This window comes from Dromaius novaehollandiae, chromosome 8 (assembly GCF_036370855.1).
Source record: "Dromaius novaehollandiae isolate bDroNov1 chromosome 8, bDroNov1.hap1, whole genome shotgun sequence".
Classification (NCBI taxonomy): Eukaryota; Metazoa; Chordata; class Aves; order Casuariiformes; family Dromaiidae; genus Dromaius; species Dromaius novaehollandiae.
The window spans coordinates 33,696,417-33,713,480 of NC_088105.1; the positions used below are offsets into that span (position 1 = coordinate 33,696,417).

The following is a 17,064-nucleotide window of genomic DNA, read 5'->3' on the forward strand; positions in this document are numbered from 1 at the left end:
AATTATGTCAAATTCATCTTCAATAAACAGACATTTGTGTACTCAATATTGTAACACAGATATGAAAATGTAATATTTCATGCTACCCCATCACTAATTCTGCGGTATGTCAGGGCTGAAATGGAAATCTCCTCCTAAAAGGTTCTCTGATTGTGGTACTGAATCCTGAGAGTCAGGATCTGCACAGGCAATTCTAAAGGACATATGGCTTTGTAAAAGTAATACAATGTTAATTTAATGATAATGGCAATTGCTATAAAAGCAGGCCTGGGTGGACGAGTCTCAAAAATTATCAGTCAGGTGTTGATAAACTGCAGCTAGATGGTATTTCAACAAGTCCATAAAAGCATCCAGAAAGTAACACTACTTCAGCTCAACTCAGTGGTAACACTCCCATCAAATTCAAGGGAGCCCATTTTCATTTCAGGGTTCAGAATTACCTACTGGACTCAAATTCAACCAAAGTGTGAAGGCTTCTCTGCAACAAGAGTAGAGCACACTAAAAATATTAAAGCCTTTTTATTAAGATGTATTTCTTTCAAATAGACTGATGCAACTTTACTGACTTTGGTAGATATTCAGTGGATTTATGTATGTCACCAATTTAAGACTACAAATGTGTTAGTGCGTGCATATTTACTAACTATATTCGTTGTCTGGCACAGCATTCAACATTCTCATCACTACGGATAATTTACAATGCTGTTCATATTTGTGCACTTCCATCATTTTCCTCACTATAAGAACGTAACTTCGTGAAAGCTGAGGAGCTTGCTATAGGCTACAATAACCCTATAGGCTTGCAATAACCCTAAGATCATGAAAATTCTGTAAGAAAACCACCTGAAGGACATTTACAAACTATTCATGCTATATTTAATTTAAAATACCTTTCCATTCTCGAGAATATACTTGTCCATTACTGGAACAGGGGCAGGATAATACGTTGATGTATTTGCTTCCTCACTGAAGGTCTTCTGTACCTCAGGTTCGGGCTCAATTGATTCTGGTTTTACTTTTTCAAGCTCAATGGCAGGTCCTAGACAGTTAAGAAAAAAAAGCTGTCTGCTATCCCAGAGAATATGAAATAAATCACTTCATCACCCGTGGTTAGCATAAAATATCACATTAGTCATGTTCATTTTAAAGTCAGAAAGGGTTCAACCCCAAATCCTACCTCTGAACATCAATAAATAAAAGCTGGATCAGTAATTTGGTTTTATAAACATTTTAACATGCTTCATTTTAAATTAATTTTATTCTTAATTCATATGGACAATTACAGATATGGATAAGATTGCTTCAATGCACACTAAGGAAATTACGCTATAGCCACACTGACTTTTAAACCAGAAGCAACAATAGTAATTCTTCAAATAAGAATTACTATATAGTTACTTATAAAACTACATAATTTACTGAGGTAATTACAAAAATTACATATTTAATTAGATAAAAATCTCTTTAAAATGTCTTTAAATACAACAGAGACATATTAAAAATATTAAGGATGTGCACAAATGCTATAAAGAAAACAGGCATAAGCTACTTATGCTAAAGTATCATGCACGGAAAGAGTATCCGAAGTAAAAAAAACACAACAAATTAGAATTTTGACTGTCCAATCCATCCACCATAATGATTTTTATTTTAATGTAATCAACAAAAATTAAGCATAGCTTAAACAATAGAATACTATTAAGCATATGTTTGAGGCTTCAAAGGAAGATGATTATTCTGTCAGTCATCAGCTTTTCTTTTCCAGATAAATTTATAAAGTGTTCCTAAAAATTCAGAAGAGTAAAATAAAATAATTTGTGAACTGCATTTCATTATTCCATTAATTGCAATGGTTAGACCAGAAGTCTAGGAAGAGTCTAAGGACCCAAGCCTATAATTATCTCTCGATGAACAGGTCTCTAAGCTCACAATAAACTCCATGCAGGGATGGCAGTTTGTTAACGGAGCAAAAGCTGCAAGCTTAGGCCCTGGACACAACAGAGCACAAGGAGCTCTAAGGGTAACTCACCTACTTGTAAGAACTACAGTGTACTAGGTTGGTGCTGAGACTGCTGCAGTAGTTTATAGTCCAACCTTGACATCTTCAATAAATGACAAGGTAATTCAATAATCGTGTCACCACCATGGATCAGCATCTCACCCCAGTGTTTGTACACACAGACTAAGCCCTGAATTGATCTAACTTCACAAGTCAACCTGTGGCACCAGAACTCATGTCTTGAGTTACATACCTTAAATATTTCTTGTACATGGAACAACCAAAGTATCCCTTCCTCCTACGCTATGCGGTTTCATTTACAGATCCAATAATATCAACATTTCCTTCATTATCAGTGTTTGACATTTATGTTACAGCTTATTCCACACCTATGTAGCTAGCTAGGTGTTCTGAGCTGACTATTACTTGACACACTCAACAAGGACTAGAGGCTCTCTGGACAACTCGGACAACCCTGTACAGCAGTGCCACAAACAATTTCTTAAGAGCAAACATGGCACAAATAGAGAAATCACAAAAAACATAGCATTTGCAACACAGTATCATAGTAATCTTCACAAGTACCTGTACTATCAATGTATACACAACAGTAAGACCAAAACAGACTAAACTTTCTTTACTTGAGATTGCTATACTGATGCAGCTGGAGGTAAAAACCTTGGCTGATTAAACCATCCAAACTTTTTGCACATGTCTCAGGGTTGGCACACCTGAACAAGGAGATACAGTTATGTAATTGCCAGCATGAACTGAGGATGGAGAAATGAACTTTTAGCCGTTACTTTAAGACACATTCTTAAGCAACGTGCTATTCTGAGTTTTCTTCAAATGAAATAATCTTGCAGTCTGAGGGACAATTTGAAGATCTCTGAGTACAATTACTTCTTCCTAGAAGGAAAAGCGTATTTCAGTTTAAACATTTTTACTACTCTCTACTTAGAAGTCTTTTACAGTCTGTTTATAGTAATATATTGACACAGCTGGGATTTGGATTCCAGAGGTCCCAAAAGAAAAATAGCTGATTAAAGTCCACAATAACCATACCTCTAACAGGCCAGAAAGATCTCTATTTTAATTCATGTTTTACTGCTGAGAAGCCACCAACATAAAGCCTTTAAAATGTCTTCTTTTATACTCTAAAAGCCTACTGATTTTTTTCTTCCAGAACAGAAAGCTGCCTCTACCTTGGCAGTCTTCACATCTACTTTCACTAACTGCATTTTCAACACGACATGTGAATCAGACATGCAACCTGCATTATTGCTTTGCTACTAATGGGAATTGTGCGCCTAATTTACCATGCGCCATACTTTAAGAGTTATCTCTCTGCAGCTCTCGTGCTCTCCGTATTTTAAAGATGATGAATGGGCAGGGGCATACAAACGTAAGACACTGTCTAAAGAATTAACAATGGTAGTATTTATTACAGAAGGATCACATGAAGAATAAAGACAATTCTTAAGAGTGCAAAAGGAAAGGAAAGGAATGTTTCATTTAAAAATCTTTTTCCTTCTGTTCAGTAATGTTTCCCTAATACCTGAGAGGCCAGCAACTTCAAATGCAGCATCAAGAAGTAGAAGGCTGCCCTTTATCACCTCTTTCTCTCCAAAATGCACCATAGGCTACTCTCTACTTAAAAATTAGCAAATAATAATTTAAAAAAAAAGGTAAATAAATGGGTCAGTACACTTTGGTAAGCAGCAAGCTGTTTTTCCACATTATCTACTAGAATTTGCATGGAAACGACAGGACTCTGAGAAGTATTAATATTTTATGGTATTTCCTATGCTCATTGCTGATAGAATCCTTATACGTTTTTCATCAGAAAGCTAAAAAAAAATCTGAAAAACCTTAATAATAGTGAGTAATTCCCTTAAGTATGTGGTAAGACATTCAAACCCCATTTCATCCTCCCAATCCTGTTGTCAGTCCAAGACACTGTAAACTGGATTGCTGAAAAGACTAGGGTTAAAAATAACCACTTGGGTGTGGGGGGAGGCAAGTTCAAGAACAGGTGGCTAGAGCATGGGGAAGAAAGCAAATATTCCCTAAGCAAAGCAGTGAATGAAGGTGAATACACTCTCTGACCTTATAGAATGTTAATTCTTAACAGTACTACGTAAAAATGCATTTTGTATCAGAGACGCACAGAACTACAGCCAAACATTATCCCTGATACAGCTTCACTACTTCTGGCCATGCACAATCATACTAAACTGTACAGATCTTATTCTGAAGACAACTACTTTAAAAAAAAAATTATTCAAATTCTTGTATGTTGTAACCCAAGGCATATTTAAAACTTCGCTTGGAAGAGTGATTTATTTAATCCCCTAGATCACTTGACATAAATAAAACCAGGGCAAATTAGCACTTTGTCTGGTGCATCAGGGTGGAGAAAAACTGCAAAAACCTATGATCTTGGGGTTTCCTGATTCCCAAGCAGGCAAGGGGAAAGAGGCCTTGGGGCTGTGCACATTCTTCAGGGAGCTCAGCTGAGGGATGCAGTAACCTCCTCCAGGACAGTGATTTTTCTCCCCTCTGCTCTGCTCCCTAGAGCTCTGGGAAACCGCTTCTCTTCTCCAAACAGTGATCTGTTGGGCAACTGTGTATCAAAATCGTAAGAAAAGCTCAATATTTCACAATGAATCAGTATTGACTTTGCTACTTTTCACTTGCTACTTCCACTTTCAAGGCTTCTTTAAAACAAACTGCAATTCACTGTCACCATGTGAAGGCTGAAAACCCCACTACTCCCACAGGAGAGGCTAAAGTTTTAGTAACAGAGGTGAAGACTCAGGTCTAAAGTAGGATACAGTGACTCCTCAGTTTTCACTGAAATCAACATACTGGTGGGAAACTAGGAGGCCGAATACTTGACAGAACGTTAGCTCAAGAGGGTGTTCTGTATGTGATCTGCAAGTTTAAAATAGCAACAGGCACGCATTTCCCACCGCTGCAATCCATCAGCACAAAACAGCTGTCATCTCATGCAAAGAAATCAGAAGTCTCTAAGGTGAAACAGAAATGCAATTAGTTTGCATTAAGTCCAGCCTGCTGTGAGTACAGCCTAACATAAGTCACATGTAATTTGAAACTCTAGGTTTAAGAGACCACCACAACAACTGAAGATAGATTCAGGATATAATCTATTTTCAGAACAATTTGTACATATTGTTCACATACCCAAATACACCTCAATTCTAAAACTAGAAAGGAAAGGAGGACCAAAGAAGTCTTTCCATATCTATTTCTTGATTAGAAGGAGCACTTTTCACACTATCACAAGAATCTCTAATTTATAATTCGCTGAAGTTGTCTCCCCTGTCTAGTCATTCATAAATTTTGTACTGATCTTTCTAGAGGCTGGTTGTTTCTCTACTATTAAGAATGAAGCTACAAGGAAAGACCCTAGAATTATCAGTGCTTAACACTTCAAGTCGTGACAAACAAATACAGAGCCCATAGGGCCAAATTCAACCTTTGTCATCCATGAACAGTTGCATCAAATTCTAAAGGAGAGAACCTACCTCCATATCGTTCTAATGGTAGAAGAGTAATAACAAGGGATATTTTGGGGAGTTCCTTATACTTGGTATTTGTCCAGATATGTGATTACATTAAAAGAAAGATCTTGTCTCAATGTAATCAAGATTTATTATCAGTTGGAAAACACATGCCAAATTGATACAATGGAAATTCAAGTCCAATATTTAGAGAGAAGATTCTGCATTTTTCAAGGGCGTAATTTTTTTTCCTTCTAAGCTCTCCTGTTTCAGCTCAAACAAAAATGTATCACTCCTTCCTTACAGTGAAAGAAAGCAGAGAGAATTCAGAGGCCGTCTTCATTTCACTGCTGCTCTCACCACTGAGACTGCTGTCAGGTCTACCAGCTAAATTGGTATTTTATGTTATTCAGCCCCACTGCCTACAAACATCTGGCTGGTGCTCCATTCACATAAATTCCAGCTAACTACTTGCAGATGAAGAAACGTCTTTCCATCCAAGGAAAATTTTAGAAAGCACAGTGGAATCTACTGCCAACCACATCATGTTTTTCAGATTGTGGAAACCTTGCCTATTTAATTTTATTAAAAAGTTCACTATAAAGCTTATAATAAGTAATGACATTTTAATTACACATAGTGTAACAATGATGAGCATTCATAGTCAAACATTCAGTTTAAATCTTTCAGATGCTACTTTGAAAACCTGGCTCCAAACTTGCAGGCACACCTTACGCATGCTACAGCACAGGCACATGCTTCCTCAGATTTGGGTTTGTATGCGAATGGAGCTCCGATCCACATGCAAGTCGCATGCACTCATTCAAGTCAAGTAGAAGAGCCACTACCCAATTTACATGCAAAAATTAAATTTCCAGATACACAAAGGCAGACATAAGAAACAGCATGCTAAAGTCTGGATGCACAAATTTTAACCAAGTTTCAACCACCAAGCAAACCTCCTTCAACACACCAGTACCACATTCTAACGGCAAATAAATATAAATCAGTAAAATATTTGAAGGTGTTCCAAGCGTATCATCTTCAATGACAAGGATGAGCTTTTTATTGTCTTTTTTCCCATTTATTCCAACATAATGGTTAAATAAATGTTATAAACCAAAACAAAAGTGCAGTTGACTCACGATATTTAAAATTTAAATCCAAATTACATAAACCTCCATTTTGTAACAAGTGTTTAAAAAGGGACACTAATCAAAAAACTTTTTCATTATGCTTTAACAATCCATTTTTTTTTCTAATAGTGTGGCTGTTTAAAGCCAATGCCAAGAAGTTCTGTAGTATTTCACATTCTGATGAGCTACGGAAGAGGAGAGGGGGTAGAAAATGTAAGGTAACACACTGTCAGTTATGTAACAATAAAAAAAACCCTGACTGAAAGAAATAAAATAGTTTTACCCCAAAAACTCAGTGCACTGCCTTTGATTTTTTATTTTTTTTAAACTGCAACATATTGGTATATTTTGCAGACAAAACTTTATTATCTTTTTCAGCATATACTAGAAGTTCAGAGGCCCTTTAAAATACAGCTGTTTAAAATGGAACTCTGATTCAACCGTACCAGCACAAAGACCTCTTACTATCATTAAAGAAAAACCCAAAAGTACACATTATACAAATTTGACATATATTGTACAGCCGTAGCAGAACACCCTTTTAACATTCTAAGTCCAGTTGAACAACCACCGTTATTCTTCAAAAACTTCTCCATTACTACTGATCACACTTCCAAAATTCATTAAAACTAGTCCCATTTAAGTCCAGCACTTACCACTACCTAGTCTTAGAAGCAGTACATCCTGTAGTCTCCTGTTCAAGTCTCTGAGCTCTTTCATTTCTGACACGAGTGCCCCATACTCCTTTAGCTTCTTCGCCTGTTGTACAAGCTGTCTCCGTGTTCTCTCAAGCTCCTGTTGAATGTGCCTCATTTCTTCTTGCTGCTGTTGGTAACTCCTCAGCAATTCTTCATACAGAACCCGAGGAACTACAGCATCGTCCATATTGTTCATGCCTTCTGAAGTCTCCATAAAAGCTTCCTCAGGGCTGGAAGTATTACTGAGACTCATCCCATTTTGTTTCTCAAGGCGAGCAACAACTGCTTCAATACTTTTGTGTGTACCTTCACTTTGTTTCCTCCCATCTTGTCTCTGCATGTTACAATAAAAAAAAAAAAAATTAGAAGAGTGATATGTAATGTGAATTAAAATTCTACACACTTGTGGATGGTTAAGATTAATTTTTCCAAAAAAGCAAGACAAAGTTTGCCTGCAAAAATGTTTTGCCTAACAGATTCTTATGGAGACATACACCATAACTATTATGCACAAATAATTTAGCTAAGTGCATAGACAAACTTCTGAACAGTTAGTGGCCTTTCTTTCTGTATTTCTGCAACATTTGCAAGCACAGTGTGTGTTATAAGTCACTTGATTCTATGTACAAAGATAATTTATTTCTTTAAAAAAGTGTGGATCTGAATCCACTGAAGTTTACCCCTAACATTCAGATTTCCTACAACACTGGGATTTTCTGGTAAGTGAAAGAATCAATTATATGTTACATTTGTCACCTGTAATTACACCAGAGATGAAAGAAGCATACAACACAAAGCTGTTTTAAAAACAAAGGGCTTGTCCTTCCCACATTTCAGGAGACAAAACCTTCTCTGACTATTCCTCTAGTACATTCACCCAAATGCCTGATGCAAGTGGCTGAGTTAACACTATCTGCAAAAGAGGGAATTGAAAACATAAAAGTTGGAGACAGAATTTATCATCTAGTCTCATCTCCCTGATCAACTGATTCTTTCTATATTAGTACTGCATTGCAGAGGCTTCATCTCCTGTGAACTTTCAGCAGAAATTTACCTTTGGTCTTCTGCACAAAATCCAAACCCCATACAAATAAAAGCATACCTCTTCTAAGGGGCCTAGATGGTGATATTAAAATGTAACACTATGGGTAAAAGTTTCTAGCTTTTATTAGCCAAATATGGAAAAAGCATTTGAACTTCCAAGCAACTGCAAGAAAGCAAATGTAGCTCATAGGTTAGAGACAAGAAGCTGACACTATCAATTCCCATACCACAATATCCATGAGTAATGTGGCAGAAAATGAGATTATTTGATGTTACGCCTGCTCCATGCATGCTCTAAAAAATGCTGGCCCACCATAAAGAGATGTACTGGTATCATTCCTGCAGCTGCAAAACATATGAAGCCACAGAGCAGTATTTTATTCTGAAGGCTGGCAGACTTTTAAAGAAATCATCTGATATCAAAAAATAAATACATTTACATAGCAGGTTTTTGGCATCTGGACCTAAAGAGGCAACTGGCAGTTATAATGCAGGGATGCAATCCTGTCAGTTTGTCTTCTTGCCCACTGTTTTATTAGGGAAATCTCATAGCACCCCTTTCAATTCCAAACAAGCAGAGCGCAACAGGTCACAAGTGCCACTGAGAACAGCTGCTCAACATCCATATAGCTGGTGACTTTTAAAGCTTTCTGGGCCAAAGTGAAACAGCATTGTTCCAAAAATCTCAAACGGCAATTAAAGTGTGCAGACGGTATAAACAGAAAAATGTTCGATCGCACATGAACCAGGTTTCTGAAAAGCTCATCTGTAAACTCTCACCCTTTCCCCATCCCCCCCCCAGTTTGACCCAATTACACCAAACAATGTTTTTAGGGGATCAAAAGCAGGCCTGAAATTCTTAAGCTATGACAGCTGTATATGCCCCAAGCACTTCCAAAAAAAAAAAAAAAAAAAAAGAAAGAAAAAGAAAAGAAAGGAAAAAAAAAGGAAAGACTTCAGTACCTTACTGTGTCTAAGCTCCACATCTTCTTCCCCATAATCTGTAACCTCCCCAGCTTCTTCTACGTGATTGAGAGAGAGTTTGGGGATTTTAATTTTCTTCTGCATCACACTGTTCTCAAGGTCAGTTTTGTCTTCTAAAACGTATATTAAAAATAAAATTTTGTTACATTAATCAGTGTTCTTACTTCCAAATGCTACATGATTTAGGCAAGACCAGTTAAAAAAACCTCCCATGCTTCAACCCACTCGTAATACTATGGATCAAATCAATCCATGGTGTAACTCAACTGATACCCACTGACAATCCTAGAGTTCCAATAGGGGATCAATCTGGCCATAAACAAGAGTAAATATTCTAAAATGCCAAGGTAAATTTATGTGACAATGATCAAATGTGTCAATGAGTAGCTACTACTATCACTAAAATAAGAGTTAGAGATGCTGTAAATCAGACAACTTCCTAAAAAACATCTGTATTACTTTAAATTATGTTTATCAACAATATTTTCATATTCACAATCTGTTGCTGCAGTTCAAATTCTGATTAGGTTTAAAGTGGAAGTGAATTTTGTAATTCATGCTATGCTCTAACCATCATCTGTCAGCAGTACAGATCTATTTGCACACATGGCAGATTCTGGTGTTCTGCACAGAGCAGGGCTGGAAAAGGGGATGGTGCAGGACACACTGAAGAGGCATTAGAGAAAAGCTGCATACAGACTGGATCTGTACCAGAATTATTATGCTATCCCTATTTCATTAGTTAATGGTCCTAATCCTTGGCCATCAGACATACAAAACCAATAAACAGTCATATTGATCTCTGAATCACAGGGTGGAGAAAAGAAAAAAAAAAATCAAGTAAAATGTTTTTCCAGGCTGAAAGATTCTGAAACATGTCAAAAATATGTCAAAATTAAGAATTTCAAAAGCATTATTCCGGAATAATGTTTGAAGGATTCTCAATATTCCTGAAAAGGTACAGAGGAGGGAGAATCAAGAGTCTAGTCTCCCCAAATATGCATCTGATCTTGAAAACTCCATCAGAGCAGACAATGTCTTAATAGATTCACAAGCTCAGCTACCCGTTCAAGACACTCACAAGGAGAGACGCATTTATATTCCGAAGTGTTGTATTTGTACATTGAAAGCTTATGAATAAGAAAACATTCTGAGTCTTCTTATCCACCTTATCCACCCATGAATATTTTTGAAAGCGCCAATGAGGATGCCATTTGTGAGTGCTTAGTTGCATTGACTTTTACTTTCTCAAATTAGCATCTCTCCACAGGACCTCAAAATGGTTAGTGTTGACAGTGTAGAAAAAGGAAACAAAGGTAAATCACTGTTTAATGAGGAGCAAGGCATTCATTAGAAATGAATTACACAGATGAATGCAATTCATTTTGTTACAGATAGAAATGGATCTCTTGTAGGTGAATGGTGATATTATAGCCCAAGGCTGTGTGAAGACAATAGGCACAAAACATGTAGAGTAAGACATTAGACAACCTGAAATGAAATGCAGATGGTATCAATAAATACTAAGACAGATGCAAAAAGAAACAGATAGACAACAAAAAACAACTAGGCTTATTTTAGATCATTCTCCATTTCTCTGAGCACCATGGATGCTTATCCTGGTTAAACAAAAAGGCGATCCAATTGTTTAAATTTGAAAAACTACCTTTTCATTCATCTGAAAAACGTAGGTGTGTCAGAAAAGTGAAATGGCCCATTTCTACTGTCAGAGAGTGGACAGGAAAATTAGAGAGCCCTGTATTAGATGGATAGCAAAAAAGACTAAGAAAAACTATGAAGGAACTGATGGAATAAACAAACGCATACTGACTGAAAAACAATTAATACATTTTTCTGTGACTATGTATTTGGGGGCATCTGATAGGTTGATGGCTCCTTTGCTAAAATGTGTTCTCGTATTTTCTTAGAGGAAGAAAAGCATATGCACACCACAGAGCCAGCTTCTCTAGATTGCTTTGCCAAATCATCTTCCACAAAACCTGCATAAGAAGCACTTCTACAGTTAAAGAATGCAGATCAGTTCCTACGGTCCAAAATAACCCTTGGCCTCTGAACAAGATGGATACAATCCATCCGCTTCACATAGTTATCAAAATCTACCTTATGACTACCTTATGGTCAAAACTAGCTAGAACCCCATGCAAACTGGAAACTGATACTAGTCAGCTTTCCCTGCCGCCAGAGAAAACGCTTGAAATATGCCTGGAAAGGGCTCAGGGAGAGTAAAAGTACATGCAGATTACAGCAGAAGTCAGCAGATACTTTCTGGCAAAATAATAAAAATAATGATGATAATAATCTGGAATAACAGAAATATTTATCTCTTCATTTGGGCTTTTCAGTTTTTAAGTCAATTTATAAAGGTTACGAACAGGTTCAATGCCCTGAACAACAACGAAAAGAAAATATTTAGTTCAGGGTCCAATAAAACAATGCAAATGTATTTGAATTCTTCATCGTCTCCTCTCCCCTCCCAATTTCTCAGTTTCATCACGAAATCTATGTTTGCAAAACTTTACTGGGGGACTGAAGGTAGAAGTTTATACATTTCCTAACAATGCTTAATTCGTAAATTATTAGTGTTTAACTGTCAACATGGTTCTGTCTGTCGTATTTTGCAAATCTTTTCATTTTTTATATTTTACTGCTTCTCCTGTAAACGAACCTGTAAGTTGAAGACAGGAACTCATTTTTCCACATAAAATTTGAAGAAACAATGTTAAAAAGGAGTTTATATAAGCTAAAGCTCAGGAAATTTTAATTTATTCAACCAACCAACAATTTTACATTTGTCTGCCTTCTAGCAACAATACACAAAATATTTTCTTACATATGTTCTGTTCTTTCTAGGCCTATTTATACTTAATACAATTGATGCAGTGTGTTGGATATGAAAAGGCTTTTTGTTTTTCTTTTTTTAAGTACATTTCTAAACTCTGTTGTCTTCCACATTAACTGCAAATAAAGCTAGAAAAATCTCAATCTGATTTTCAGGATAATGTTGGAATACGGCTCTTGTTCAGTAAATATTAATTGAGTTGGGAGGCTGGGGGGAAGGCACGGCAGAGAGGGAAAGACCAGGGGAGGAGAAATACGAACATGCATTTAGAGCAGTTTCTATTAGGACTTTGTTTCTGTTTTGCTAGGCTACAAGGACGTGTGCAAAACAGGAATCCGGCAAAAAGCGAAACATGCACAATTTTCAGCCAGAAGAAAACTAGGGTATGAACCAAGTGGCTGGACAAGCAGAAATTCAGTGCCCTGAAACTACACAACATACTAGGACTTGTAACCGCAGTCCTAAAAATCCTGTGGCTCAGAGCCTTGTTTTGTAATGACAATGTGAATCATTTGCCTTGACTCTGTCCCCAGTCATTTCAACCCTGCTACAAGTTAAAAATTATTCCTCCTCTTTGGTGGTCATGATCAAATTGTCATGAAATTGTGTCTATCTTTTCTCTGTATAAGGAATCAGTAACTCAGTGATGTGGCTGCTGAGAACTAGTACGTAACACACCTAATTAGGTATCTCTAACAAAATAAACAGGGCAAAAATGGGGTACGAGCATCAACCACACCAGGTACTGGAGTATGAGGCTCAAGAGACAGCACAGAGGATGGGTATCACTCATCCCCACATGGCCATCTACCGAAGTTGTTCAGGTAATAAGAAAAAAAGAGCTGCAGAGAGTGCTCAGTGCAGCTCAGAGTGGCTGGGAAGACATTTGGACTCGACAGTTCTAAAAAAGAATGACACTAGAGAAACTATATCAACTAGCAAAGGATAAACTGTTCCTGGAATGTTTTCTTCAGTCAGGACTTCATTTTAGTGTCAGAATGGGTGGATCTGGGCCAAAAGGTAATAGCTCTAAGTCTACAGAGGCAGGGAACTGAGGCAGACAAAGAGAATTTGATGGGGCAGGAAGTCAGCTGGTTACATTCAGTAAAAATATACTAGGGCTCCAAAACTGAAAACCATATCCTGGCATGTAGAATAAATATATGGAAACCTCAGTGTCTCCTTAAAACATTCCTTATTTCGTAATTTCAAAGTAAGGACTGAATAAACTAATCCTTTCAAAAAATAGTTCAAAAGCTGTTTTTTCCACCTTTGGAGTAAAAGCTGGAAAACTGGAGAAAGAGAGCTCTGCACTCCAAGTGAATGAGAGATGGCAGATCTGGGATCTGTCCAAATTAGGGGCTTGGCAATGCTATAAATCTCATAATAATAAAATGAGAGAACCTCGAGCAAAATTTGTCCTTCCCCTAAGCCCTCAAAAAATTCCATCCCTTGTGAGAATGATATACTGACAGTTTGAAAAATTTAACATCAACCCTTCCTATTTTTAGGCATATAACCAAAACATATGGGTAACACCAGTACAAAATTACCCCCGCGCTGCTGTACTAAGCTCCCTCACTACTAAATTAGACAGGTGGCTTCTACAGAGCAGAGCACATTTACCTCTGCTACTTAGAACCTACACTTAAGATGAAAGATGCGGAAAAACAGAAACAAAAACCCACAGCCAAAGGTATACTTGGCCCTTCAAAACAGAAATACTTGAAAGAAACACAGCAGGGCATGGATTCCTAACTGCTACTTAAACACAAATAAACAATAATCAATATTGCTGTGACTGAGAAAGCAAACAGCACGATAAAACAAAAAGGCCAGCTAGTTTATTTAAAAATGGAAAAAATATAAATTGCTTTTTTTGCTCATTTATTGCAGACATCAAAGAGGAAGGGCTTTGACAAGAAGAACAGAAGAGATTTAATAAAAAGGTAATGATACTGCAGACTCAGAAGGTGTTCAGGATACTGAGAGAGAAAAACACTCCTTGCAAAAAGCTTCTTCAAGCTAGTAGCACATTGAGATTAAGATCCCCACCAAAGCAGAAGAAAAATAGAATGGCAATAACAGACAACACTGGATAATGGATGACAGTATAAATGTAAAAGTTATTTGAAGAGGACAGGTGCCAAACTTGATGCAGCTGAAAAGGGGCATGCCAAAGAGGGATTCAACAGGGTGTTGGCACAGTCAATTTACCATTCAAAAAATATAATTTACTATATTGTTTTGCACCGTTTTGCAGACTTGAGGAGAACTTTGTTGGAAGGACAGAGGAAAGCAGATTACAGAAACAAAGACAGGATGCAGGGAAGACACATACATCAAGTATGTTAGCTGGGCAGAAAGGTAAGGCTGGGAGTAAGGAGCAAAGCAGACGGGGAAGTATAATAGACATTGAAAGTTTGAGTAGGGAAAGACAGAAACGATAGTAGATTTTTTTTCCTTCTAAAAATGAGAGAAAAGGATAGAAATGCTAGGAAAGTATTTTGGGTCATCCTAAGTTAAAGCTGAAAGTTTACTGTACAAGCATGTCAGACAAGGAAGATGAAAAACAAATTTGAGTAAGTGAGAAAAGTTAGGAATAGAAAGGCAAAATTGAGAGTTGCCATCCTCTGAGTGGGTGACCCCAAGAAATTTAAGAACCAGATAGACATGTCACACCTCCCCAGAAAGAGGAGAAAAGGATGACGCCCAACTAGTGACTACACTAGAGAACGTCTTCAAGAACAAAAAGTGTTCTGAAAGTCAAGGAAGAGCAGCATACATAAATAAAAGCAACAAAAATGTGATAAACAGAGCCAAGAAGCAGCTAAAAACAGGTAAAGGCATTGCTCTTGAGGAACGGGTCAAAAGTATGTTATATCTTGTGAGGTAAATTTCAATTAAGTGGAAAGAATAGAAGCCAGATTGAAAATAATTCTTAATGAAATTGAGAAAAGGCAAGACAAAAATCATCTCAAGTTACTGCTGGACAGGTTTGGAGATGATGTGCTGGAAGTCTGACTCAAGACTGCTTATGGAGGATGGAGAGCATGGCACACCTGTTTTGTACAGAGGTGCTAAAGCACAAAGAGAGAGATTAATGAGCAGAACTCCTACCAGAGGATGGACAACATAAACAATTTCTATGTCTAAGTTCTGTCTGAAATCCTACATCATGACCGGTTATCCTTAATTAATATTTAATACAGTAATAAAAATACACTCACAGAGCATGGACCTGCTTCTGCTCTCAGTCTCACCAAATCCACCATACCAAAATTCTGATGTCAGCTACTGAAGGAACAAATTTTCAGGTCCGAATGCACACCTTTTCCTCTAGTAGAAGAACAAAGATACTCAGCTTACTACTGCTAAGACTGTCAATTTATCAATGTGTACCCTCATTTGAAGTCAATTTTCTGGAAAACATGACAACATTCAAGTATTACGTAACTTTCTCCTTTTAGATGTCCTTATTTATCAGCACAGTTCAGATCTATAATCCAAGTACTACCCCAGGTGTAATTCATACTTGTGCTGCAATAAAAATTGAAATACATCTTCTTTCTTCCTTTCCTTTAGTAACACAAAATGAATTTCTTGGTTAAAAGTTAATACAAAGTCCCTTCAACAGTAATTAACCAAAAGCAACATGGCTCAAAACTAAAATTCTGCTAGAAATAATTATTACAGAGGTATGAGTCATCTTTTATTCTTTATCAGCAAAACTCTTCTTTCCATTTAATTTTATAGCGGTATGAGAATGGTGTGCTTGTCTGCAGCAGAAATTGATGAAGCTGTAAGATCAAGGAAAGAAAAGACATCAGAGTGAGAAACAGGAAATCATGCTCTTTACTAGACTGAGGATAGCTTTAAACCTGGATCCAATATTTACTGAAATACTGACCTTGAATAACTCAACCTCTCTGTCTCAGTGTCCCCATCTACCTCACAGAAGTGCAGATTAGCTAATATTTGTGCAATACTCCAAACATGTTGAACACAAAGGATTATAACCATTATGGAGCAACTCTCTTAATCCATACTGAAATGAAATACAATATTACCATTAAATTAAAAAAATCCAAAACCTTGAAAACAGGTAGGATGTTAAACTCTTATCTTTTAAATCTCTCTTCTGTATCTACCTAGGAAACTGAATTATTTTTCAAACATTTAAACATGCTAAATATTTCATAAAAGCTGTTTACTATAAAAGCTGTCTCTTTCTTTAAAAGTACATTTAAAGAGATTGTTTTCTCAGTGACAGACAGGTACAATTTGACAGTCTGGCTGCTCTGACTGGTCAGTCTCGACCATACTAAAAAAATTACGTGAGGACCAAAGCCTGATTAGGATTTCCTGAACACAAAATGCCACAAAGCAATGGAGATCCTGCATAACAGTTATTCAGGCAAGGCAGATCACAGAGCACCATCCCACAGGGAACTCTCCAGGAAGCCTCCAAAACAGTCTCTGCCATATGAATGAATTTGCTAGGGAAACAGCAGGTAGATTAATGAGTTTTTTTGAGTTTACATACAAAATTTACAATGTGGTTCATCCTGTATTAGTTTTAAAAGTTTTATTTAAAAAAAAATCTTGACTGACTGGCACTTAGACAAGCCAATGGAAAAATATTTTACAGTCATATTAAGAAAACAAAAACATTAACTTACATTTGTTCCTCTTTTCATTCCCCTGCAAATGTCAGGGTATTTTAATTAGTAAATGATATAACTATATTACCTTTGAAATCAGTGTTAATAAAATCCTGAAATGTATTTTTTTGTATCATAGTTAAGCTGAACAA

At 36.8% G+C, this 17,064-nt stretch overlaps 2 protein-coding genes across 5 annotated transcripts in view; both read right to left on the minus strand.

The window, feature by feature from the left end:
* LOC112985226 (AGBL carboxypeptidase 4) overlaps positions 1-17,064 on the minus strand; it is a 588,669-nt gene that overhangs the window by 366,416 nt on the left and 205,189 nt on the right. The gene's annotated exons all lie outside the window — the stretch shown is intronic.
* BEND5 (BEN domain containing 5) overlaps positions 1-17,064 on the minus strand; it is a 35,107-nt gene that overhangs the window by 7,895 nt on the left and 10,148 nt on the right. The window contains exons 2-5 of one of the 4 annotated variants that reach the window (XM_026103848.2): positions 15,479-15,587; positions 9,368-9,501; positions 7,319-7,694; positions 891-1,039 (exon numbers count right to left, since the gene is read on the minus strand). In XM_026103848.2, coding sequence (XP_025959633.1) covers positions 891-1,039; positions 7,319-7,694; positions 9,368-9,472 — 630 coding nt within the window. In that variant the 5' untranslated portion in view covers positions 9,473-9,501; positions 15,479-15,587. The remainder of the gene's footprint in view (positions 1-890; positions 1,040-7,318; positions 7,695-9,367; positions 9,502-15,478; positions 15,588-17,064) is intronic. The other 3 variants (XM_026103820.2, XM_026103812.2, XM_026103828.2) reach the window with 3 other exon arrangements.